Below are 24752 nucleotides of genomic sequence, written 5' to 3'. Positions count from 1 at the left end.
AATTCAATATCATGAAGATTTTCCCCAATGTTTTCATCTAAGAATTTTATAGGCTTACCTCTTAATTTTAGGTTTTCGACATTTTTAGAGTTAATTTTTATATATGGTATAAGGTAAGGGTACAATTTTTTTCTTTTGCATGTGATTATCCAGTTTTCCCAGAACCACTTATAGAAAAAACTGTCCTTTCCGCCACCGAATGAACATGGCAACCTTCTCAAAAACCAACTGAGCAATAGGTGGGGGTTTACTTCTGGGATTGCTGCTTTTGTGTATGATGCTTTAATGAAAATATTCCTCTCAGATTTTTGTGCTTGGCTAAAACCAGGAAAGAATTTTACCTTTAGATTATACCAACTCTTTAACGGTCTCCATCATTTTGGCAGATTGATCTGGTTATTAGACTGGGCTTAGAAAAGATGCTATAAATTGAAATATTTAACTGAAAGAACAAAAACAGAAGTTTTCATATTCTGAAGAGTTCCAGGTATAGGTCCCTATATCCTCTGTTTATTATCTTCTTACCTAGGATGCTTCATTGCATAGATGGGTTAACTCTCAGGAGACTGGATAAATTAGACAAGCAGGCAGCCTTGCCAAAGTTTCAAACTGGTATGTTTGCATGTATGCTGTCTACAACGTTATTTTTTGAATAGCAAATGCATGCACATGTTCCACAATTCAAAGATACAAAAGAGTACAGAATAAAAATAAAGTACCATTTTAAAAATCAGAGCTTGGTGTGCCTGGGTGGATGAATTGGTTAAGCAGCCCACTCTTGTTCAGCTCAGGTCGTGATCTCACAATTTGTGAGATCAAAGCCCCACAATGGGTTCTGTGCTGATAGCATGGAGCCTGCTTGGGATTCTCTCTCTCCCTTTCTCTCTGTCCCTTCCTGGCTTGCTCACCCTTCTCTTTCTCAAAACAAACAAACAAACAAACAAACAAACAAACTTAAAAAAAAAAAAAAGCACAGCTTTAGAACATGAGTGGAATTTCGTGTACACTAAATACAAAACAATGTTTATTTTTTTAAATTTTTTTTTCAACGTTTATTTTTTTATTTTTGGGACAGAGAGAGACAGAGCATGAACAGGGGAAGGGCAGAGAGAGAGGGAGACACAGAATCGGAAACAGGCTCCAGGCTCTGAGCCATCAGCCCAGAGCCTGACGCGGGGCTCGAACTCACGGACTGCGAGATCGTGACCTGGCTGAAGTCGGACGCTTAACCGACTGTGCCACCCAGGCGCCCCATACAATGTTTAGTCTATCATCCCACCATCCTTAAAAACCCCTTTCCTCTCCAAACTTCCTCTTCTCTTTCTCCAACTATATGGCTACAGTGAGAACCACCACCTTCACCTGTGATCCACCCCAGTGCCACCCACATTGATTTAGCTATAGGCACCCAATCCAAGCTTGGCCAATGAGCTCTTTTCTTAGGAAATTTTGAATTAGAGGGGTATCTGGCTGTCTCAGTTGGTACAGCAGGCAACTTTTGGTCTCAGAGTAATGAATTCAAGCCCCATGCTGGGTGTGCAGCCTACTAAAAATAAAATAAAATAAAATACTTTTGGAATTATAACTAAACAACTAGTTATTTTCAGCTAGCTGCTCTATTGACTTGAGTAGATGCTGGGAACAGTTCCTTCTGCCCAGTGGACTTAAAAGGGAGTCTAGGGGCGCCTGGGTGGCTCAGTCGGTTAAGCGTCTGACTTCAGCTCAGGTCATGATCTCGCGGTTCGTGAGTTCAAGCCCTGCGTCAGGCTCTGTGCTGACGGCTCAGAGCCTGGAGCCTGTTTCAGATTCTGTGTCTCCCTCTCTCTCTGACCCTCCCCCGTTCATGCTCTGTCTCTCTCTGTCTCAAAAATAAATAAATGTTAAAAAAAAATTTTTTTTTTAAAAAAAGGGAGTCTAATGACAGAAAACAACAAAAAGAAGAGACGGGGGACAAGAGAAAGAGGGAGAATATCCTGGTTTCCATATACTGTTTACTCCTAAGGTCTGTTTTTTCTAAGGTCCAGCAGCATCACTGCCCTGAGTACCCCACCTATGTACCTCGTAGCCCAATAACAACCTACACTACCTCTTGTTTAAGTCTGCTCAAGTGGTTTTCTGTTACTCAGATCAAAGCAGGTCTCAGTTCATATACTTTGTCATATGAATAATGGCTTATAACGAATAAAACAATCAAACACAATCAATCAATGTCAGGGGCTTAGAAATTATTTTTTTTTAATCTACACATATTGATGGTCAATATGGGAATTTAGTCATTGTGAAATATGCTTCATTATTGTTAATAAAGAATTATAAACAATAACATATTTCTTTCATTCTTTCTCTTCAATAACTAAAATATTTTGATACTTCAAAAATTAAGGAAGGAGCTTTACTATAAAGGCATACTTCATTTTATTGTGCTTCACACATACTACATTTGAAAAAAAGTTTATTAATTTTGAGAGAGAGAGAGAAAGAGAGAGAGGGAGGGAGGGGCAGGAGAATCCCAAGCAGGCTCCACACTGTCAGCAGCACAAGCCTGACACAGGACTCAAACCCATGAACTACAAGATCATGACCTGAGCTGAAATCAAGAGTTGGGCACTTAACCAAGTGAAATACCCAGGAGCCTGAGATACTGCATGTTTTACAAATTGTGGCATCCCTACAGTGAACAAGTCTATTGGTGCCGTTTTTCCACACAGCATTTCCTCGCTTTGTGTTTCTGTGTCATATTTTAGTAATTCTCACAATATTTCAAATTTTGTTATTATTATTATATTTGCTATTGTGATCTGTGATGAGTGATCTTTGATATTACTATTGTAATTGTTTTGGGGCATCAGGGCTCATATCCATATAAAACAGTTAACTGATAGACATTGTGAATGCTCTGAATGCTCCATGAACAGCTGTTCCTTTGTCTTTCCCCCTCTTTGGGCCTCCCTATTCCCGGGAGCAAAATAAGACTAAAATTGGGCCAATTAATAACCCTACAATGGCTTCTAAGTGTTCAAATGAAAGGAAGAGTCACATGTCTCTCACTTTAAATCAAAAGCTAGACATGAGTAGGCTTAACAGGGAAGGTACATATTGAAAGCTGAGACAGGCCAAAAGCTAGGCCTCTTGTGATAACCAGTTACCCAAAATGTGCACTCAAAGGAAAAGTTCATGAAGGAAATTAAAAGTGCTACGTCAGTGAATACACAAATGATAAGAAAACAAAACAGCCTGATTGCTCATTGAGAACATTATAGTAGTCTGGATAGAAGATCAAACCAGTCACAACATTCCCTTAAGATAAAGCCTTCCAGAGCAAGGGCCTACTCTCTTCAGTTCTTTAAAGACAGACAGGTAAAGAAGCTGCAGAACAGTTTAAAGCTAGCATAGCTTGGTTCATGAGGTTTAAGGAAAGAAGCCATCTCCACACCATCTAAGTGCAAGGTAAAGCGGCAAGCGCTGATATAGAAGCTGCAGCAAGCAATCCAGAAGATCTAGCTAAGATAATTAATGAAGGTGGCTACATTAAACAAATGCTGGGGAAAAGAAGCCAATGCCTGCCTTCAAAGCTTCATAGAATAGGCTGACTCTCTTGTTAGGGGGGCTAATGTAGCTGGTGACTTTAAGCTGAAGCCAGTGTTCATTTACCATTCCACAAATCCTACGGCACTTAAAAACTATGCTAAATCTATTCTTCCTATGCTCTATAAATGGAACAACAGAGCCTGGATGACAGCACATCTGTTCACAACATGGTTTACTGAATATTTTAGCCTGCTGATGAGACCTACTGCTCAGAAAAAAAAGATTCCTTTCAAAATATGACTGCTCACTGACAATGCACCTGGTGCCCAAGAGCTCTGATGAAGATGTACAATGAGATTAATATTGTTTTCATGTCTAACACAACATCTGTTCTTCAGCCCAAAGATCAAGGAGTCATTTGACTTTCAAGTCATATTATTTAAGAAATACATTTCATAAGGCTGCAGCTGCCATAGATGGTGATTGCTCTGATGGATCTGGGCAAACTACATTGAAAACCTTCTGGAAAGGATTCACCATTCTAGATGCATTAAGAACATATGTGATTCATGGGAAAAGGTCAACATATCAACATTACAAGGAGTTGAAAAGAATTTCATTCCAACTCTCATAAATGATTCTAAAGGGTTCAAGACTTCATTGGGGAAAATGCAGATGTGATAGAAATAGCAAGAAATCTAGAACTAAAAGTGGAGCCTGAAGATGTGACTGAATTGCTGCAATCTTGTGATAAAACTTTAATGGACAATGGGGCGTCTGGGTAGCTCATTAACTGTTGATCTCTAAATCAATCAACTCTTGATTTTGGCTCAGGTCATGAACTCCTGGTTTGTGGGATTGAGCACCACGTTGACAGCTCAGGAGCCTGCTTGGAATTCTCTCTCTTCCTTTCTCTCTGCCCCCACCCCTGGCTCATGCATGTATTCTCTTTCTCTCAAAATAAATAAACACTAAAAAAAAGAAAAAAAAGAGAGAGAGACTTAAAAAAAAAACTTTAATGGGTAAGGAGTTGCTTCTTGTGGATGAGCAAAGAAAGTGGTTTCTTGAGATGAATCTACTCCTACTGAAGATGCTGTGAAGATTGTTGAAATGGTGAGAGGGCCAACATGGTGGAGAAGTAGGGGGATCCATATGTCCCGCGTCTCTCAAACAAAGAAGTGTAGAAGCCAAAGGACTTTGAACACCAGAGCCTGGGAGGAAAAGAGACTGAATCTACTAGGAAGAAAATGGGAAAGCTGGAAAAAAGATAGGTGGGTAACTGCGAACTGGGGCAAATAAAAAAGGCCATGTGGGCACAGAGGGGAGGGACCTCCTTCTGGGGAGAGACCCCCTTCTGTGGAGAGACAAAGGGAAGAGAAAGAGGCTCTAGGGAAGTGCAGGACCTAGCTGGACAGGAGAAAGACCTTGGACTGGGACTGAGAGGGATCTTATCTCTAACTGTGGGGCTTTCTTCAGACTGGGGCCAGCTCCCTGTTCGAGCACCTGGGGAGGAAGGAAGCCAGGCCTGGGTGTGGTGGTAGGTCAGAGGCTCAGTCTGCAGCTGGAGAAAGTGGTTCCTTCCCTGAAGACAGAACCTGCCTGCATCTGCCACCCTGGGGCGCAGTGGCTGGGCCGAGGGCTCAGCCTGCAGGAGGATAAGGCAGCTCCAGTTTCCCTGGAGTGCTGTGGAAAAAGACAAAGCCTGTCTGCATCTGCCACCCCAGGGGCTTGCGGTGAGGGCAGCAGCTCTCAGTCGCAATAAGTCTGCAACAGAAGTCAGTCTTCCCTGAAGTGCGGTGGCACAGACAAAGCCAGTCGGGAACACATATTGCGGCACTGAGAGGCGCTTTCCCAGCGCCAGAGTGCACAGAGCGGGACTTTGAATTCTAGCCAAGCACAGGGTCAAGGCAGTTGGTGGAGCGAGAAGGACCGCCCCATCTGCGCCCACAGCACAGTGAGGACGACTCAAACAACAGTCCGCCAGGTCCGGCTCCGTGGAGAAGAGACTGGAAGATCACCATTCCCCCCTCCCCCACCACCACCAAGGAAGGGCCTCAGGGATCACTCTGGGGGTCCATAGTGGAGGTGGGTCCAGATAATGCCAAACCACGCTCCTCTGCACTGGGTAACTGCATATCCACCAGAGTGGCAAAGACCCTGCAGACAGCTACTTGAGACAAGCAATGCAGCATTGCCTGGATTAACTCTAGGTCAATTCTGGATATATAGATATATTCTCACCCCCAACCAATTTCTCCTCCTTATCTCTTCTCTCCCCTAGGCTGGTTACTCTGGTTATTGGTCTGTCTAAACAGGCATATTTAATCCATTGTCTTGATGCATGTTCTACACCTCCTTCTTTACACTCCTTTCTCTTTCTCTAGAATAATCTAGCCATATACCATCTACCCTGTCTGGGTAATTTTATCTTTGTTTCGTTTTTCCCGCCTCCTTCTATATTTTCCTTTCTCTCCCTCTGGGTTAAGCCTTTTAGTCTCTCTGCCTAGTCAACTTTTATTTCCACACACACACACCCACAGCCGCCCCCCCCCCCCGTCATTTCTCTTTTTGTATGTGCTCTTCCATCAGCACTGCCTCCACCTTCTTCTTTACTTGTAGTCCGTGTTTTGGGGTTTTTTGTTTTTAGTGTTTAGGTTTTTGTTTCTGTTTATTTGTTTGTGTTATTTGTTTGTGTGTTTGCGTGTTTTTGTCTCCTGTTTGTCTATCAGTTTTTCCTTTACAGGGCTACTCCAAGGAACAAATCAAAGCACATCTGGTGGAGGGCACAAAATATTAATACGAGTAGGGTAATAAAATAACCAAAGTCACAACAACAGAGAGCAAGTAACAATCCCCAAAAAAACACCTCCAGAAGGGCCAGGCCCTGGACAGTGTATGACCCTCTTTTAATATAGCAGTGCTTGCAGGTGCAGAGCACACAAGCTTTTAAAATGCATAAGGTAGAGAAAGCTAGCCAAAGTGACAAAATGGAGGAATTCTTCTCAAAAGAAACGCCAGGAAGTCGCGACAGCTAATGAATTGATCAAAACCAACTTAAGCAATATAACGGAACAAGAATTTAGAATAATAGTCATAAAAGTAATCGCTGGGCTTGAAAAAAGCAGAGGACAGCAGAGAATCTACTGCTATAGAGATCAAGGGACTAAAAAATAGTCATGATGAATTAAAAAATGCTATAAATGAGGTGCAAAATAAAATAGAGGCACCCATAGCATGGATTGAAGAGGCAGAGGAGAGACTAGGTGAATTGGAAGATAAAATTATGGAAAAAGAGGAAGCTGAGAAAAAGAGAGACAAAAAAATCCAGGAGGAAGAGGGGAGAATTAGAGACCTAAGTGATGCAATCAAACGGAACAATATCCTTATCACAGGAAGTCCAGAAGAAGAGACAGAGAAAGGGGCTGAAGGTATACTTGAACAAATCATAGCTGAGAACTTCCCTGATCTGGGGAAGGAAAAAGGCATTGAAATCCAAGAGGCACAGAGAACTCCCTTCATACGTAACTTGAATCGATCTTCTGCATGGTATATCATAGTGAAACTGGCAAAATACAAGGATAAAGAGAAAATTCTGAAAGCAGCTTGGGATAAACAGGTTCTAACTTACAAAGGGAGACCAATAAGACTAGTGGCAGACCTATCTACTAAAAGTTGGCAGGCCAGAAAGGAATGCAGGAAATCTTCAATGTGATGAACAGAAAAAATATGCAGCCAAGAATCCTTTATCCAGCAAGACTGTCATTCAGAATAGGAGAGATAAAGGTTTTTCAAACAAACAAAAACTGAAGGAATTCATCACCACTAAACCAGCCCTACAAGAAATCCTCAGGGGGATTCTGTGGGTGAAATGTTGCAAGGACCACAAAGTACCAGAGACACCACTACAAGCATGCAACCTACAGATATCACAAATGCCTCTAAACCCATATCTTTGAATAATAACACTGAATGTAAATGGACTAAATGCCCCAACCAAAAGACACAGGGTATCAGAACGGATAAAAAAACAAGACACATTTATTTGCTGTCTATAAGAGACAGAGATAATACCTAACCTTCTCAAGCTGTTCCAAAAAGTAGAAAGGGAAGTAAAACTTCCAGACTCATTCTATGAAGCCAGCATTACTTTGATTCCCAAACCAAAGACCCAGCAAAAAAAGAGAACTACAGGCCAATATCCCTGATGAATATGGATGCAAAAATTCTCAACAAGATACTAGCAAATCAAATTCAACAGTATATAAAAAGAATTATTCACCATGATCAAGTGGGATTCATTCCTGGGCTGCAGGGCTGGTTCAATATTCGCAAATCAATCAATGTGATACATCACAATAAAAGAAAAGATAAGAACCATATGATCCTGTCAATCAATTAAGAAAAAGCATTTGACAAAATTCAGCATCCTTTCTTAATAAAAACCCTCGAGAAAGTCGGGATAGAAGGAACATGCTCAAACATCATAAAAGCCATTTATGAAAAGCCCACAGCTAATATCATCGTCAATGGGGAAAAACTGAGAGCTTTCCCCCTGAGATCAGGAACATGACAGGGATGTCCACTTTCACCGCTGTTGTTTAACAGAGTGTTGGAAGTTCTCGCATTGCAATCAGACAACAAAAGGAAATCAAAGGCATCAAAATTGGCACAGATGAAGTCAAGCTTTCATTTTTTGCAGATGACATGATATTATATATGAAAAACCCAACAGACTCCACCAAAAGTCTACTAGAACTGATACAGGAATTCAGCAAAGTTGCGATAGAAAATTAATGTACAGAAATCAGTTGCATTCTTATACATTAATAATGAAGCGACAGAAAGATAAATAAAGAAACTGATCCCATTCAAATTGCACCATGAATCATAAAATACCCAGGAATAAACCTAACCAAAGATGTAAAAGATCTGTGTGCCGAAAGCTATAGAAAGCTTATGAAGGAAATTGAAGAAGATTCCAGGAAAGAAATGGAAAAACATTCCATGCTCATGGACTGGAAGAATACATACTGTTAGAATGTCAATACTACCCAAAGCTATCTACACATTCAAGGCAATCCCAATCAAAATTGCACCAGCATTCTTCTCAAAGCCAGAACAAGCAATCCTAAAATTTGTATGGAACCACAAAAGACCCCCAATAGCCAAAGTAATATTGAACAAGAAAACCAAAGCGGAAGGCATCACAATCCCAGACTTTAGTCTCTACTACAAAGCTGTAATCATCAAGACAGCATTGTATTGGCAAAAAAAACAGACACATAGACCAATGGAATAGAGTAGAGACTCCAGAACTGGACCCACAAATGTATAGCCAACTAATCATTGACAAAGCAGGAAAAAAATATCAAATGGAAAAAAGACAGCCTCTTTAACAAATTGTGCTGGGAGAACTGGACAGCAACATGCAGAAGAATGAAACTAGACCACTTTCACAAAAATAAACTCTTTTTACACCATTCACAAAAATAAACTCAAAATGGATGAAGAACCTGAATGTGAGACAGGAAACCATCAAAACCCTAGAGGACAAAGCAGGAAAAAACCTCTCTGACCTCAGCCGCAGCAATTTCTTACTTAACACACTTCCAAAGGCAAGGGAATTAAAAGCAAAAATGAACTATTGGGGCCTCAACAAGATAAAAAGCTTCTGCACTGCAAAGAAAACAATCAACAAAACTAAAAGGCAACCGATGGAATGGGAAAAGATATTTGCAAATGACATATCAGACAAAGGGCTAGTACCCAAAATCTATAAAGAACTCACCAGACTCCACACCCGCAAAACAAATAATCCAGTGACGAAATGGGCAGAAGACATGAATAGACTCTTCTCTAAAGAAGACATCCAGATGGCCAACAGGCACATGAAAAGATGCTCAACGTCACTCCTCATCAGGAAATACAAATCAAAACCACACTGAGATACCACCTCACACCAGTCAGAGTAGCTAAAATGAACAAATCAGGAGACTATAGATGCTGGCGAGGATGTGGAGAAACGGGAACCCTCTTGCACTGTTGGTGGGAATGTAAACTGGTGCAGCTGGTCTGGCAAACAGCGTGGAGGTTCCTCAAAAAATTAGAAATAGATCTACCCTGTAAGCCAGCAATAGCACTGCTAGGAATCTACCCAAAGGATACAGGAATGCTGATGCATAGGGGCACTTGTACCCCAATGTTTATAGCAGCACTTTCAACAATAGCCAAATTATGGAAGGAGCCTAAACGTCCATCAACTGATGAATGGATAAAGAAGTTGTGGTGTATATATACAATGGAATACTACGTGGCAATGAGAAAGAATGAAATATGGCTTTTTGTAGCAATGTGGATGGAACTGGAGAGTGTTAAGCTAAGTGAAATAAGTCATACAGAGAAAGACAGATACCATATGTTTTCACTCTTATGTGGATCCTGAGAAACTTAACAGAAGACCATGGGGGGAGGGGAAGGGGGAAAAAAAGTTACAGAGAGGGAAGGAGGCAAACCATAAGAGACTCTTAAAAACTGAGAATAAACTGAAGGTTGATGGGGGTGGGAGGGAGGGGAAAGTGGGTGATGGGCACTGAGAAGGGCACCTGTTGGGATGAGCACTGGGTGTTGTATGGAAACCAATTTGACAATAAATTTCATATTAAAAATAAAATTAAAATAATTGTTGAAATGGTAACAAAGGATTCAGACTATTACATAAACATAGTTGATACACCAGTAACAGAGCTTGAGAGGATTGACTTCAATTTTTTTTTTTTTTTTCAACCTTTATTTATTTTTGGGACAGAGAGAGACAGAGCATGAACGGGGGAGGGTCAGAGAGAGAGGGAGACACAGAATCGGAAACAGGCTCCAGGCTCTGAGCCATCAGCCCAGAGCCTGACGCGGGGCTCGAACTCACAGACCGCGAGATCGTGACCTGGCTGAAGTCGGACGCTTAACCGACTGCGCCACCCAGGCGCCCCTTGACTTCAATTTTGAAAGAAGTTCTACTGTAGGTTATCAAACAGCATCTCTGCTACAGAGAAATCTTTCATGAAAGGAATAAATCAATGCAGCAAACTCCATTGTTGTCCTATTGTAAGAAATTGCCACAGCCCCCACCTTCAGCAACCACCACCCTGATTAGTCAGCAGCCATAAACATCAAGGCAAGTCCCTCCACCAGAAAAAGCATTACAACTTACTAAAAACTCAGATGATGGTTAGGATTTTTTAGCAGTGAAGTATTTTTTAATATTTATTTATTTTGGGGGGGAGGGATAAAGAGAGAGGGGACAGAGGATTTCAAGCAGGCTCGGTGCTGACAGCAAAGAGCCCAATGCAGTGCTTGAACTCATGAACCATGAGATCACAACCTGAGCCAAAGTCAGACGCTCAACAATGGAGCCACCTAGGTGTCCCAGCAATAAAGTATTTTTAAATTAAGGTATACATATTTTTTTTTGACACAATGCTAATGCACACTTTATAGACTGCCATAGAGTGTAAACATAATTTTCATATGCACTGGAAAATCAAAACAATAATGTGACTTGCTTTACTGCCATTTGCTCTATTGCAGTATTCTGGAACCAAACCTGTAATATCTGTGAGACGTGCCTATACTCACTTGTCAGTGGTTCTTTCTCTAAATTAGGATCTTCTGGTGCATCAAAACGACCTTCTGGTAACTTTGGCTTCTTATGAGACTGTTTGATGGGTTTGGATTTTTCTCCTTGAGAACTCATTTTCCTCATGGAACAACACACAAGTGGTGATCCTAGAGAGTGGAGACAGTGAAAAAATAGGAGCTGCTTATTTATTCTACTTTAAAAAATTAACAATTTATTTGTTTTTAGTTGATACACTCACTTTGATCAAAGTTCAAAAAGTACAAAAGGACATATAGCTAAAAATCTTCCCTCTATCTTCCAGACAGGCATTTCCCTTCCTTGGAGGCAACTAATATTATCAGTTTAAAAAGAAGAGCTCTGAAATAAATTAACCATTATCAAAATCATAAAAACTTCTAATATAAAATACTGATTCCTGTCTGAAGCAATGCCCAAAATACCAGAAATGAGATCATTAACAGTAACTAAATAGTACAAAGTTTAATGACAGGATTTACTATTTAAATCGCAAGGGACTTGTGATTTAAATATATCTTAATCCAGCCTAAATGTCCATTAACTGATGAATGGATAAAGAAATTGCGGTTTATATACACAATGGAGTACTACGTGGCAATGAGAAAGAATGAAATATGGCCCTTTGTAGCAACGTGGATGGAACTGGAGAGTGTGATGCTAAGTGAAATAAGCCATACAGAGAAAGACAGATACCATATGGTTTCACTCTTATGTGGATCTTGAGAAACTTAACAGAAACCCATGGGGGAGGGGAAGGAAAAAAAAAAAAAAAAAGAGGTTAGAGAGGGAGAGAGCCAAAGCATAAGAGACTCTTAAAAACTGAGAACAAACTGAGGGTTGATAGCGGGTGAGAGGGAGGGGAGGGTGGGTGATGGGTATTGAGGAGGGCACCTTTTGGGATGAGCACTGGGTGTTGTATGGAAACCAATTTGACAATAAATTTCATATATTGAAGAAAAATAAATAAATAAATAAATAAATATATCTTAATCCTAATTAAAATATATTTGAATCCTAATCATGGTCTTCTTTTCCTGCCAATTAACATTTAAAAATGTATTGGGCATTTACAATATAAAAGTGAGATCACTTTCATTATAGGTTATAAAGAGAAAAGTTGAACAACTTTCAGTACTATGAAAGTTATGCAACCCTTGTCAAGATAATGTTCAAAAGGCTAAACCACCCTGAAAAAATGACCTCAGGGTTGGGTTTTCAACTTTCTAAAGGAATGGCTCCAAGGCAAACCAAGGTAGGGACCAGTTCCAGTTCCACCACTGTGGTTAAGTGGAATAATGGCTTCTGAAGATCAGAACCTAATACCCAGAATCTATGAATAAGTTAGGTTCTATGGTAAAAGAGAATTTAGGTAGCAGTTCGAATTAAGGCTACTCATCAGATGACCTTGGACCAGGGCGATTATCCTGTACTATCTGTGTGGGTCTGCTGTAACCACAAGAATCCTTAAAAGGGGAAGAGACAACTGGAAGAGAGAACTATAGAGAGAGCAGTATGAAATAGCCTTGATGGATATTGCTGGCTTTGAAGATGGAGGAAAGGGGCAATGAGTCCAGGAACTGTAGCAGCCTCTAGCAGGTGGAAAAGGAAGGAAATAGATTCTCCCCCTAGAGCCTCCAGAAGGAACATAGCCCTAACACTTTGATTTTAGTCCAGAGACTTCTCACCTCCAGAACTGGAAAATGTTTTAAGCCACTAAGTTTGTGACAATCTGTTGCAGCTGCAGTAGGAAACTAATACAAGCACTTACTAGTTGTTGGACCTTTGTCAAGCGACTTACAAAGTTGCTTTTTTTTTTAATGTTTATTTATTTTTGAGAGAGAGAGAGAGAGAGAGAGAGGAAGAATGTGCACGGGGGAGGATCAGAGAGAGAGGGAGAACAGAGGATCTGAAGCAGGCTCTGCGCTAACAGCAGAGAGCCTGATACGGAGCTCGAACTCATAAACCCTCAGCAAACCCTGAGTATGTGACCTGAGCCAAAGTCTGACACTTAATTGAGTGAACCACCAAGGCACCCCAAGTGACTTACCCTTTCTAAATCTGTTTCCTCCTGTCTAAATTGAAGAGTACCTAGCTCATGAGTTGCTAAATAGATTAAATAAGACAATTCATGCATAGCACTGAGAACTGTGACAAATTTTATCTATTATCATCATAGTATTATCTGGAAGCTCCTGGTAGCATTACATATAATTAGAATTTTCTTTCATTATATGTATTTTATTCATATTCTAGTTATCACTACATCACCCTACCCTCTGCTTTAAAAAGTTATATAAACATGGGCGCCTGGGTGGCTCAGTTAGTTAAACGTCTGACTTCGGCTCAGGTCATGATCTCGCGGTTCGTGAATTCGACCCCCGTGCCGGGCTCTGTGGTGACAGCTCAGAGCCTGGAGCTGCTTCAGATTCTGTGTCTCCCTCTCTCTCTGCCCCTTCCCCACTCATGCTCTGCCCTCTCTCTCAAAAATAAATAAAACATTAACAAAAATTTTTAAAAATTATATAAACAAAATTATAAAAAAAATAAAAAATTATAGGGATGCCTAGGTGGCTCAGTCGATTCAGTGGTTCAGGTCATGATCTCACAGTTTGTGAGTTTGAGACCCACATCAGTCTCTGTGCTGACAGACTGGAGACTGCTTTGGTTTCTGTGTCTCCCTCTCTTTGCCCCTCCCCTGCTCACATTCTGTGTGTCTCTCTCTCTCAAAAGTAAACAAACATTAAAAAAAGTTAAAAAAAAAATTATATATAGGGGAGCCTGGCTGGTTCAGTCAGTAGAACATGCAACCTTGGAGTCATGAGTTTGAGCCCCATGTTGGGCACAGAAATTACTTTGAAAAATTTTATGTATTTATATATATATATATATATATATATATATATATATAAAATGTGTATATATATATGCACACATATGCGCATATTTATATATATGTGTGTATCTTTTTATACATATACACTGTTCGCAGCCAACTTGGAATTTATATAAGATTTGTTTGTAAGATTAGATAAAGTTAAAATTACATACAAACTGTATTAGCAATTTCAAAATAGTACATCAGGCTCTTCATTTATCTACTGTATGAGTGAGCAGAGAAATTATAGTTTGACCAACTGGAATACAAACTAGCATTCTCCCACAAATCCAAGAGCCCACAAAACACAAATATTAAAAAAATATATAACTGAATGTTTTAATAAAGCTATGACAATGATCTACAGGATTAATATAGTTTTCTCCCATCTACATGCTCACTTATATAAATGCTTCATATTTATGATATTAATTGGCTGAGAAAAACTCTGCCCCTCCCCCACTCATGCTCTGCCTCTCCCTCTCAAAAGTAAATAATAAAACATTAACAAAAATTTTTAAAAATTATATAAACAAAATTATTAAAAAGTTAAAAAATTACAGGGGCGCTTGGGTGGCTCAGTCCACAGCCAACCTGGAATTTATATAAAAATTTCTATATACATTAAAATGAAAACATGTATTTATTTAAAATTTTTATTTATTGACTTAGAGTACAGATCATTTTGCCTTCAAACTCCCACTTCAGTATCTAAGCACATATTGCATTTTTTCTTATGTTCTCATAATAATACTTAAACATATACTAAAAGGCTAAAGAGAAAAACTGGTAATAACATCTTATAAGGCAGCATTTATTTTCTTTAATTTTTTTTAATGTTTATCTATTTTTGAGACAGAGAGAGACAGATCATGAACGGGGGAGGGGCAGAGAGAGAGGGAGACACAGAATCCAAAGCAGGCTCCAGGCTATGAGCTGTCAGCACAGAGCCTGACGCAGGGCCCAAACCCATGGACCACAAGATCATGACCCGAGCTGAAGTCGGACGCTCAACCGACTGAGCCACCCAGGCACCTCAGCATTTATTTTTATTTAAGAAATGGAAAATATAGAAATCTGAGTTTTGATTATATTAACATACTTCATATAACAATCTGATCTTGGTTCATTGTGATTAACTATTTAGAAAAATATTATATTGAAAATTTTGGTGAACACGGACAATGCTCAATTGAAAGATATTTCTACTCCAAATCATGGGCTTTTTGTTAATTAGTCACTTCTTGTCTGAAATATAGGATTCTTTAGAATTTGACATCAAAACATCCCAATTTAGGAAGTTTGGCCATCCTCCACAATAGAAACTTCAGTCCATCATCTGATGTCCAACTATCTATCCATCTACAAATCTGTTACAAATTTGTAAAGCATGAAAGGCTGTAAATCGTGATAATTCAGTGATAATACAGATTAGATCTAAATTGTGGCTAATGACTGACTAGACTGTGCATCAGGTTACTAAGTAAGTCTATGCTACTGTACATCAAATAACTCACTTTGAAGCCTAAAAATCAGCAAGTATATAACATATACCAATAGCCATCTTCTCCTGTGTACTCAAGCTCAACTCAGTACAATAAAATTAACACTTTTTGTTTAGGTTTGGTTGTTTTTGCAAATCAAAAAATCTCTTAACTCAAAGCTTGAAATGATGATATTCAGTGTAAAAATTAATCTTGGTATGTTCCAAATCTGTAGAAATTCCTAAGCACTTATACAAAATCATAAAAATGGCACAAAATATAGTCTTGGCTACCAATTATAATGCAGACAAAATCTGAAGCTAAAAATTTTTCCTCTTGGGGCACCTGGGTGGTTCAGTTGGTAAAGCATCTGACTCTTGGTTTCAGCTCAGGTCATGATCTCATGGTTTGTGAGATCAAGCCCTGTGGTGGGCTCTTCGCTACCAGCTCAGATTCTCCCTCTCTCTCTCTCTCTCTCTCTCTCTCTCTCTCTCTCTCTGCCCCTCCTGCTCTCTCTCTCTCAAAATAAATAAACAAAAAAATCTTTTTCCTCTTAAGTGATACAGATATACTAAATGTAAATAATACAAGTAATAAATATGTGTTAAATGCCTACTATGTGCCAGGCACTGTGCTAGAAGCTAAAAATAGGACATGTCACTAGACCTCACAATTATCTGATGGGGCAGGTGTGACTGTCTTTAATTTGCAGTAATTCTGTTCAATATGAACAAAATCATTTTCTGAAAAAGTGGCATTAGGTCAATGTGGTGGAGACTGCTAAATGTCTCAAGTAGCCACTTTTCCCTTCTTCCGTTTAGTTCTAGGATTCCCACTTCCACCTTGTTTGCTATTAAGCTGAGCATCAGACCACTCACTTAGAGATTACATTTCCCAGCCTCCCCTGCAGCCAAGCATCCATGTGTGCAAGTTGTGACCAATGGGTTGTGACCGAAAATGATATGCGTAAATTTTAGGTTGCCTTAATTTTGCAACAAGCTAACTGCCCTGGATTTCTTTTCCCATTTCCTTGGGTTGTAATATAGACATGGCAGGGACCCAGCTTCAACCATGCAGATGTGGACAAAATCCAGAGCAAGGTGATACTTAAAATATTTAATAACTTGTATAGACAGTGCCCATTCAGAACATATGTCCAACCATTCAGAACATAGGTTGTAAATAACTAGTAAAATTCTACTACTGTATATGGGGCTGATCATCAGCACTGCCCTACAGATGGTGGAGCAATGAGATGAAAAGAACATGGATCCCCGAATTACCTGTCAAAGCAGAGGTGTCCTGCCTGTCCCATCAGCAGAACCATTACAGCAGCTTGGCCCCTTGCTTCAGTAATACAACAAAAAAGTAAAAAAAAAAAACAAAAAAAAAAAAACAAAAAAAAAAAACCAACAAAAAACTTGCAAACCAAGGGCATTAGAATCACACGAGTCCCAATGATAGCAACACCACTTATTAGCAATGTGGCCCTGACAAAGTTACTGTATGTATCTCACTGAATCTGTTTCCCTATTTACAGAATGGGGGTACTTCTACTTATCTAGCAGGCTAGTTCAGAGAAATTAAGTAATGCATATGTCTCTATGTGCGCACACTGAGTGTAATAATAACTTGAGCCTAATTCTAGGACACAAGAGTCAACGTACAAAAGGGTTTTTGGTAAGGAACAGGAAGGTAGGTGTGCTGTTGGAAAAGACAGAAGAGTTGCAAAGTGTAGAACTTTATCTGTAGAAAAAAAAAGTTGCAAGGAAAAGCTAAAAAACCAGTTTTCTCAGGGGACTCTGAGATCAGGAAGGCCTACAAGAACTATTTTTGCAGACAGGTAACAGGGTGACAGAATGTGGAGAATTCCTCTCATTTCTGGACAGTACAAGAGAAGATAGGGACACTGTGCTCTTTGGCACCCACAAACTTTATAGCTTTGGAAACGAGTCCATGCACAGCAACCTGGCAGTCATGGTGACAGTGAGACACATGTGAGTAGCTTGATGGGCAGACAACAAGAAAAAAGGGTCTATCAGATGATAAGGATTAGCAAAGAGGTGAAGGTGAGCCCCAGAGCCACTCCTATGGATTCTGCCTGTCAAACAACAGTAATCAGTAAGCATCAGTAATTACTAAGCATCAGTAATTACAGCTGACCCTTGAGCAAACAAGTTTGAACTGCACAGGTCTGCATACACATGGACTTTTTACAGCGCAGTACTGTAAATGTATTTTCTCTTCCTTATGATTTTCTTAATAACCTTTTCTCTAGCTTTAGTGTAAGAATATATAATATGTGTAATATGCAAAATACGTGTTAGTCAACTGTTTACATTATCCTAAGGCTTCCGTTCAGCAGTAGGCTTTAATAGTAGTTAAGTTTTGGGGAAGTCAAAAGTTATACGTGGATTTTTTTTTTAAGTAGGCTCCACGCCCAGCATGGAGCCCAACGTGAGGTTTGAACTCGCAACCCTGAGATCAAGACCTGAGCTGAGATCAAGAGTCAGACACTTAACCAACTGAGACATCCAGGCACCCCAAAAGTCATATGTGGACTTTTTATGGTACAGGGGTTCAGGCCCTAACCCCCAAATTATTCAAAAGTTAGCTGTATATTAATGTTAGTATTACATTTTGGCCATCAGCAAGCTTCTGACTGTATCAACTACATGGGCAATAGCTGACAAACTTAAAGCAAAAATTATCCTTTGAGAAACAAAATCACCACCATAAAGCCCATGTCTTCTTCATCAAGGGGTGATTTGGCCTTATCCAAAGCTTACTCTGAACTGTGTTTACAAGTACATTACCAGAAACAAGATGACCTTTTTTTTTTTTTTTGAGAGAGAGAGAGACTAGGTGCAAGTGGAGGAGGGGCGTAGAGAGGAGAGTGAGAATCCCAAGCAGGCTCTGTGCTGACAGCACAGAGCCCAACGCAGGGCTCAAACTCCCCAACTGTGACATCATGCTCTGAGCTGAAATCAAGAGTTGGACACTTAACCAACTGAGTCACCCCAGTGCCCCGAAGATGACCTTCTAAAAGAAGAAATAATAGGGGCCCCTGGGTGGCTCAGTCAGTTGAGTGTCCAACTTTGGCTCAGGTCATGATGTCACAGTTCATGGGTTCGAGCCCCACATCGGGCTCTGTGCTGACAGCTCAGAGCCTGGAGCCTGTTTCAGATTCTGTGTCTCTCTCTCTGCCCCTCCCCCACTCGTGCTGTCTCCCTCTGTCTCAAAAATAAATATTAAAAATTTTTTTTAATTATTAAAGAAGAAATAATAAAAGCAACAGAAAAAAAAACTGAATTACTGTTAAAAAAATTAAAACAAACAACTTTTCAGAACTTGTTTCTGACAGTTTGATAAATTAGAGATGCCAAAAACCTATAGCTATAAAACATCTAAAAAGGTTGAAAAATATACAAAAATTTTTTAATCAAAGAACCTTTAAGAAAGTAAATAATGAGAAACTAACAAAGCAGTCCAGTGAGGTAACCAAACACTTAAACCACCATATATCCTGTGCCTTTCTCACCTAGAGTTTAGGGTACAGAGCTCCCAGGACAGCAGGGAGAGGAGTCTTTTGAACCTGAGCAAAACAGAAAGCCTATCAGAGGCCAAGACTCAAGGAGGCACAGCACTCAGAAAAGTAATTGAGCCTGAAGATTTTAATGTGCATATAAAACACCTGGGGATCTTTGTTAAAAAAGCAGATTCTGAGTAGGTCTGAGTGGCATCTGCATTCTGCATTTTAACAATCTCCAGGTGATGCTCATGCTGCTGGTCTAAAGAACAAGGAGCTAGAAAAAAACTTCCAGTTAATGAAGAGAACTGTGAAGGAAGGATAAGTGTCCATCTCAACCTTGGTTCTGAGTGGATGTGTAAAAGAACCCTTCTAGAGATTTTGAAAGTACTGGCTGACCATACCTATGTTTATGTATGCCTGATTGCACGCTATCTGCACGGTCGAAAACCCCCCGAGGGGAATACCTTATATAAAGTGGACCCAAGTCTAAAGTTGAAGTGCCCCGGTCACATGGCAAAAGCAAAAGCAAATCCTCTGAAAAATACTCTCTCAACCCACGTCTCATGTAAGTCTCACAGAGAGAATCTCAGGAAAATATGTGTGGAAACAAGCCATCACAAGCAACAGTCAGCAGAATCAACAAACAGGGCCAGACCATAAAGATTCAACATACTGAAATCACTGCCATCAGAATATAAAATAACTATTTAATGTGTTCAAGGAAAAAAAAAGCCAAAAAAAGGAGAAATGAGTAAGAGACTATGCAAGACCAACTTAAAAAACACAGAAATTAAGAAATATAACAATTTAAAGTTAAAGCTCAAAGGAAGGGCTAAATAGCAGAACAGATACAGTTGAAAAGAGAATTTGTGGTCTAGAATTTAGTTCTGAAGCGATTATGCAGGAAAAAGCATGGAGATAAAGATGAAAATAACCAAAGAGAAGCTCACACATGTGGAGGATAAAATGAGAAGGTCTAACAAATGTTTGTTTAATCATAATTCCACAAAGAGATAATAGAAAGACCATGAGAAATAAAGCAGACAGGAATCTTCAGGTGTAGGAAGCACAAAGAAATGCCAAATTAAAGGGGCAAAAAAGTACATCTAGACACAAAGTAAAATGAACAATCCCAACATCAAAGGAAGATCTAAGAAGACAGATAAAAGACAGATTACTAATAAAGGAACAAAAATTGGACAGATAACTTCCCCATAGCCATAATAGAAGCCAGAAGATAGAGCTATGAGAAAATGATACACCCATTAAAACCACCTTTAAAAAACAAAAAGTAAAAGAAACCAGATTTTTGGATTAAAAATAAGATATATATCAAAAAGAACACTAAGAAACTTTATCACAAAAGACTGTCATGAAAGGAACTTCTAAGCAATTTACTTTAAGAAAGTGATCCCAAAGGTGAAGTGTGAGATAAGAATAGAGAGAAAATAGGGGCGCCTGGGTGGCACAGTCGGTTAAGCGTCCGACTTCAGCCAGGTCACGATCTCGCGGTCCGTGAGTTCGAGCCCCGCGTCGGGCTCTGGGCTGATGGCTCAGAGCCTGGAGCCTGTTTCCGATTCTGTGTCTCCCTCTCTCTCTGCCCCTCCCCCGTTCATGCTCTGTCTCTCTCTGTCCCAAAAATAAATAAACGTTAAAAAAAAAAAAAAAAAAAAAGAATAGAGAGAAAATAAAAGTTTCATTCATTGACTGTATAAAACCATAACAACTGTGATGTGGGATTATCAAAACCACAACCCATTCCAACATATACATGAGAACTCAGACATATACACACCTAAAAGGGTGAACAACAAAGGTAGAGGGTGAGTGAATTCAAAGCATTTTCACACCTTGTAATGTTTAGGATAAGGTGTTAACTTTAGACTTCCCTAGGTATGCATTTCAAGGATAACCAATAAAAGACAATGTATATCTCCCAAACCAGCAGAAGGAAAAAAGATGGAACAAGAAAATATTTAACTCAAAGTATGACAAACAGAAGGTGAAAAAAGATGGTAGAAATAGAGCCAATTATATCAATAATTATGGTTATAAATGGACTCTTCAGTTAAAAAGGTATAAACTTGTCAGACTCCAAAACAAAATCCAGCCACATGCTGTTTATGTAACAAGCACCACACCATGTTTCTAAAACAAACAAAAAAAGAAGACCCATTTTATGGACTGAAGGTTTGAGTTCCCCTCACCACCCTCATTCATACGTTGAAATTCTAACCCCTGATGTAGTGATATTAGGAGGTGACCCCTCTGTGAGGTAATTAGGTCATGAAGTGGAGCCCTCATGAATGGGATTAGTGCCCTCATAAGAAGAGATATGAGAGCCTGCTGTGGCCTTCTGCTCTCTGCCATGTGAGGAGACAATGAGAAGACGGCCATCTGCAAACCAGGAGTAGGCTCTCATCAAAGACCAGATGTCCTGGCACCTTGATCTTCCTAGCCTCCAGAACTGGGAGAAATAAATGTCTGATGTTTAAACCACACTGTGGTAACTTGTTATTGCAGCCACAACTATGCCATGGGAGATGCACCGTTTCCATGTTTTGTTTAGTTTTGTTTTAAAGAGAGAGACACACAGAAAATGGAAAGAAAATAACCACAGTTAGAGAAGAAAATGATAACACAAACAAAAGACATAAAAAAGTAAGAGATTGGGTGTCTGGGTGGCTCAGTCAGTAAGCCACTGGCTGCGTCCTGGTTTCAGCTCAGGTCATGATCTCACAGTTTGTGAGCTGGAGCCCTGCATCGGGCTCTATGCTGACAGGGTGGAGTCTGCTTGAGATTCTCTCACTCTCCCCCTCTCTCTGCCCCTCTCTAGCTTGTGCCCTCTCTCTCTCAAAATAAATAAATAAACTTAAAAAAAAAAAAAAGCTGAGAGCATCAACAAAACCAAGAGTTGGTTCCCTGATGAGACTAAAACTACTGTAAAGTATTTAGTTAGGCAAATATGAAAAAAAAAAAAGAGACAGAGAAGGCAAAATAACATGAAGAAAATAGATTCCATAATGGGGGGAGCCCAGATGGCTCAGTCAGTTAAGCGTCTGACTTTGGTTTAGGTCCGGATCTCACTATTCATGAGTTCGAGCCCAGTGTTGGATTCTGTACTGACAGCTCATAGCCTGGAACCTGCTTTGGATTCTGTGTCTCCCTCCCTCTCTGCCCTTACCCTGCTCACACTGTCTCTGTTGCTGGCTGTCTCTTTCTCTCTCTCAAAAATAAATAAACAGGAAAAAAATTTAAAAAGTAGATTACATAATGAGAGCAGAAATTTTTTAAAAAGGGAACTTTATGCCTATATAATCAAAGTATACAAAATGAACAATTTTCTAGAAAAATTTAACTTATCAAAACTAAAAGAAAACCTGATAAACAATGCAATAACTGTCGAAGAAATTACATCAGTAATTTAAAATCTTCCCTGAAGGAGCAGATAGTTTTATAGCGAGTTATACCAAACACTCAAGGAATAAATAACCTCTTTAAGCAAAATATAACAAAGAGCAAAAGGGTGGAAGACTCTCGAATTTGATTCTCGAATAGAGGCTAGAATAACTTAATTTCAAAACCAGAAAAGGAAATTGCAAAAAAGCAAAATTACAGGCCAATTTCTAAACAAAACATAAACATATCAAATCCAACATATTAAAAATATAATCATTGGGGCGCCTGGGTGGCGCAGTTGGTTAAGCGTCCGACTTCAGCCAGGTCACAATCTTGCGGTCCGTGAGTTCGAGCGCCGTCAGGCTCTGGGCTGATGGCTCAGAGCCTGGAGCCTGTTTCCGATTCTGTGTCTCCCTCTCTCTCTGCCCCTCCCCCATTCATGCTCTGTCTCTCTCTGTCCCAAAAATAAATAAATGTTGAAAAAAAAAATTAAAAAAAAAATTAAAAATATAATCATTATGGTACACCTGGGTGACTCAGTTGTTTAAGGTTTGAACCCCACATTGGGCTCTCTGATGTCTGCACAGAGCTGGCTTTGGATCCTCTGGTCCCCCCTGCCCCTCTCCCCTTGTGCTCTCTCTCAAAAATAAATAAATAAAACTTAAAAAAATATATAATCATGATCAATTTGAATTATTTTCTAGGAATGCTAGAGCATTAGCAAGATCTACAATTCACCAACTCACCAGATTTAAAGGAGAAAAATGATATAATCACTGAGAAGATGAAGAAAAATGAGTTCAGTAAATTTCAAGATTTACTGTCTTAAAAACCAGACAAATACATAAACAACAACAAAAACCCTTCTAGACATAGTATAGGACTTCATTAACCTGATAAAGGGCACATCTACAGCTAATATGACACTTAAAGTATGAACACATTCCCTTTACAATCACAAACAAGATATCAACATGTTACTGTAAATCTGAGCAAGGAAAGCAAGAGGAAAAAAAGATATAAATATTAGAAAGCAAGAAACTAGATTTTCATTACTTGCAGATAATATAAGTGGCTACCTAGCATACATACCCTCCCCACATAGCTACAAATAAATTATTTAATAAAGTAATTTAGCTAGGCTGCAGGATACAAAAGCATTAATAATTCAACTATGTATCTATACATAAGCAGCAGTCAGAAAATGATAATTTAAAAAATTATTGAGAAGCGATCAAATCGCAACAGGAACTTTTTTTTTTTAAAGAATTTGATATGCAAAGCAGATATGTAAGAAGAGCCAAGGCACTTCTGAAAAACAAATGGGAGGATTTACCCTGTTAGATATTAAGACTTATTATAAAGGTATGGTTATTAAGACAGCTGATAAATATCAGCACAGGAATAGACAAATCGATGCAACTGAAAAGGAAACCAAGAAATAAACCCATGCATATATGTTTATGTGAACTTGATTTAAGACAGCTGGCATTGTATCAGTGGGGGAAAGGTCTACTGTATGGACCTGGGACAACTGATTATTGACATGAAAAATAGATGAAATTGGTTTCCTGCCTCACACCATATATAAAAATCAATCCTGGTAGAATAAAGGCTTAAATATAAAAAGCAAAACTATGGTCCTTTGAGACGAAAGTATAGGAGAATAATTCTGACTTTAAGGCAGAAAAGACTTTCTTAAACAAGATCACAAAGCACTGACAATAAACAAAAGATCAAGACAAAATTACAATATAATTATGATTATCTGTTCATCAAAAGACAACTTTCTTTTGAAGATGTGTGATTGTACATGCAGAACCATTATTTTACTGTGCTACACTGTACATAATTTTTTTTAAAAAGACACCATGGAGTGACAAAAACAGCCCCACACTGGGCTATTTGCCACTTACATAACCAAAAAAGGTTTAGCATTCAAATATATGTAAAGAATATCAAGAAGAAAGATAAAAATGGGGGTGCCAGTTGGCTCAGTCGGTTGAGCATCTGACCTGGGCTCAAGTCATGATCTCATGGTTCAGGAGTTTGAGCCCCGCATCGAGCTCACTGCCTTCAGCAGAGAGCCCACTTCAGATCTTCTGTCTCCCTCTCTCTCTGCCCCTCCCCTGCTCGCGCTCTCTCTCAAAAATAAACATTAAAAAAAATCCATTAAGAAAATGAAAAGATTTCACCAAAAAAGCTAATATAAATATTTGAAAAGATGTTTAACTTCTCTAATTGGATAAAAGAGAAAAGGAATTTAGCTAGGATACTGGATAT

The 24752-nt window shown here is 39.3% G+C and overlaps 1 protein-coding gene across 1 annotated transcript in view; it reads right to left on the bottom strand.

Moving 5' to 3' along the window:
- Window positions 1–24752, bottom strand: part of SDHAF4 (succinate dehydrogenase complex assembly factor 4) — a 32183-nt gene that overhangs the window by 5750 nt on the left and 1681 nt on the right. Inside the window, exon 2 of the mRNA XM_040473889.1 lies at window positions 11158–11307. Coding sequence (XP_040329823.1) covers window positions 11158–11307 — 150 coding nt within the window. The remainder of the gene's footprint in view (window positions 1–11157; window positions 11308–24752) is intronic.

The sequence above is a fragment of the Herpailurus yagouaroundi genome, unplaced genomic scaffold (genome assembly GCF_014898765.1).
Source record: "Herpailurus yagouaroundi ecotype Mexico unplaced genomic scaffold, PumYag 139, whole genome shotgun sequence".
In the NCBI taxonomy this organism is placed as follows: Eukaryota; Metazoa; Chordata; class Mammalia; order Carnivora; family Felidae; genus Herpailurus; species Herpailurus yagouaroundi.
This window is presented reverse-complemented; position numbering and strand designations above follow the sequence as displayed.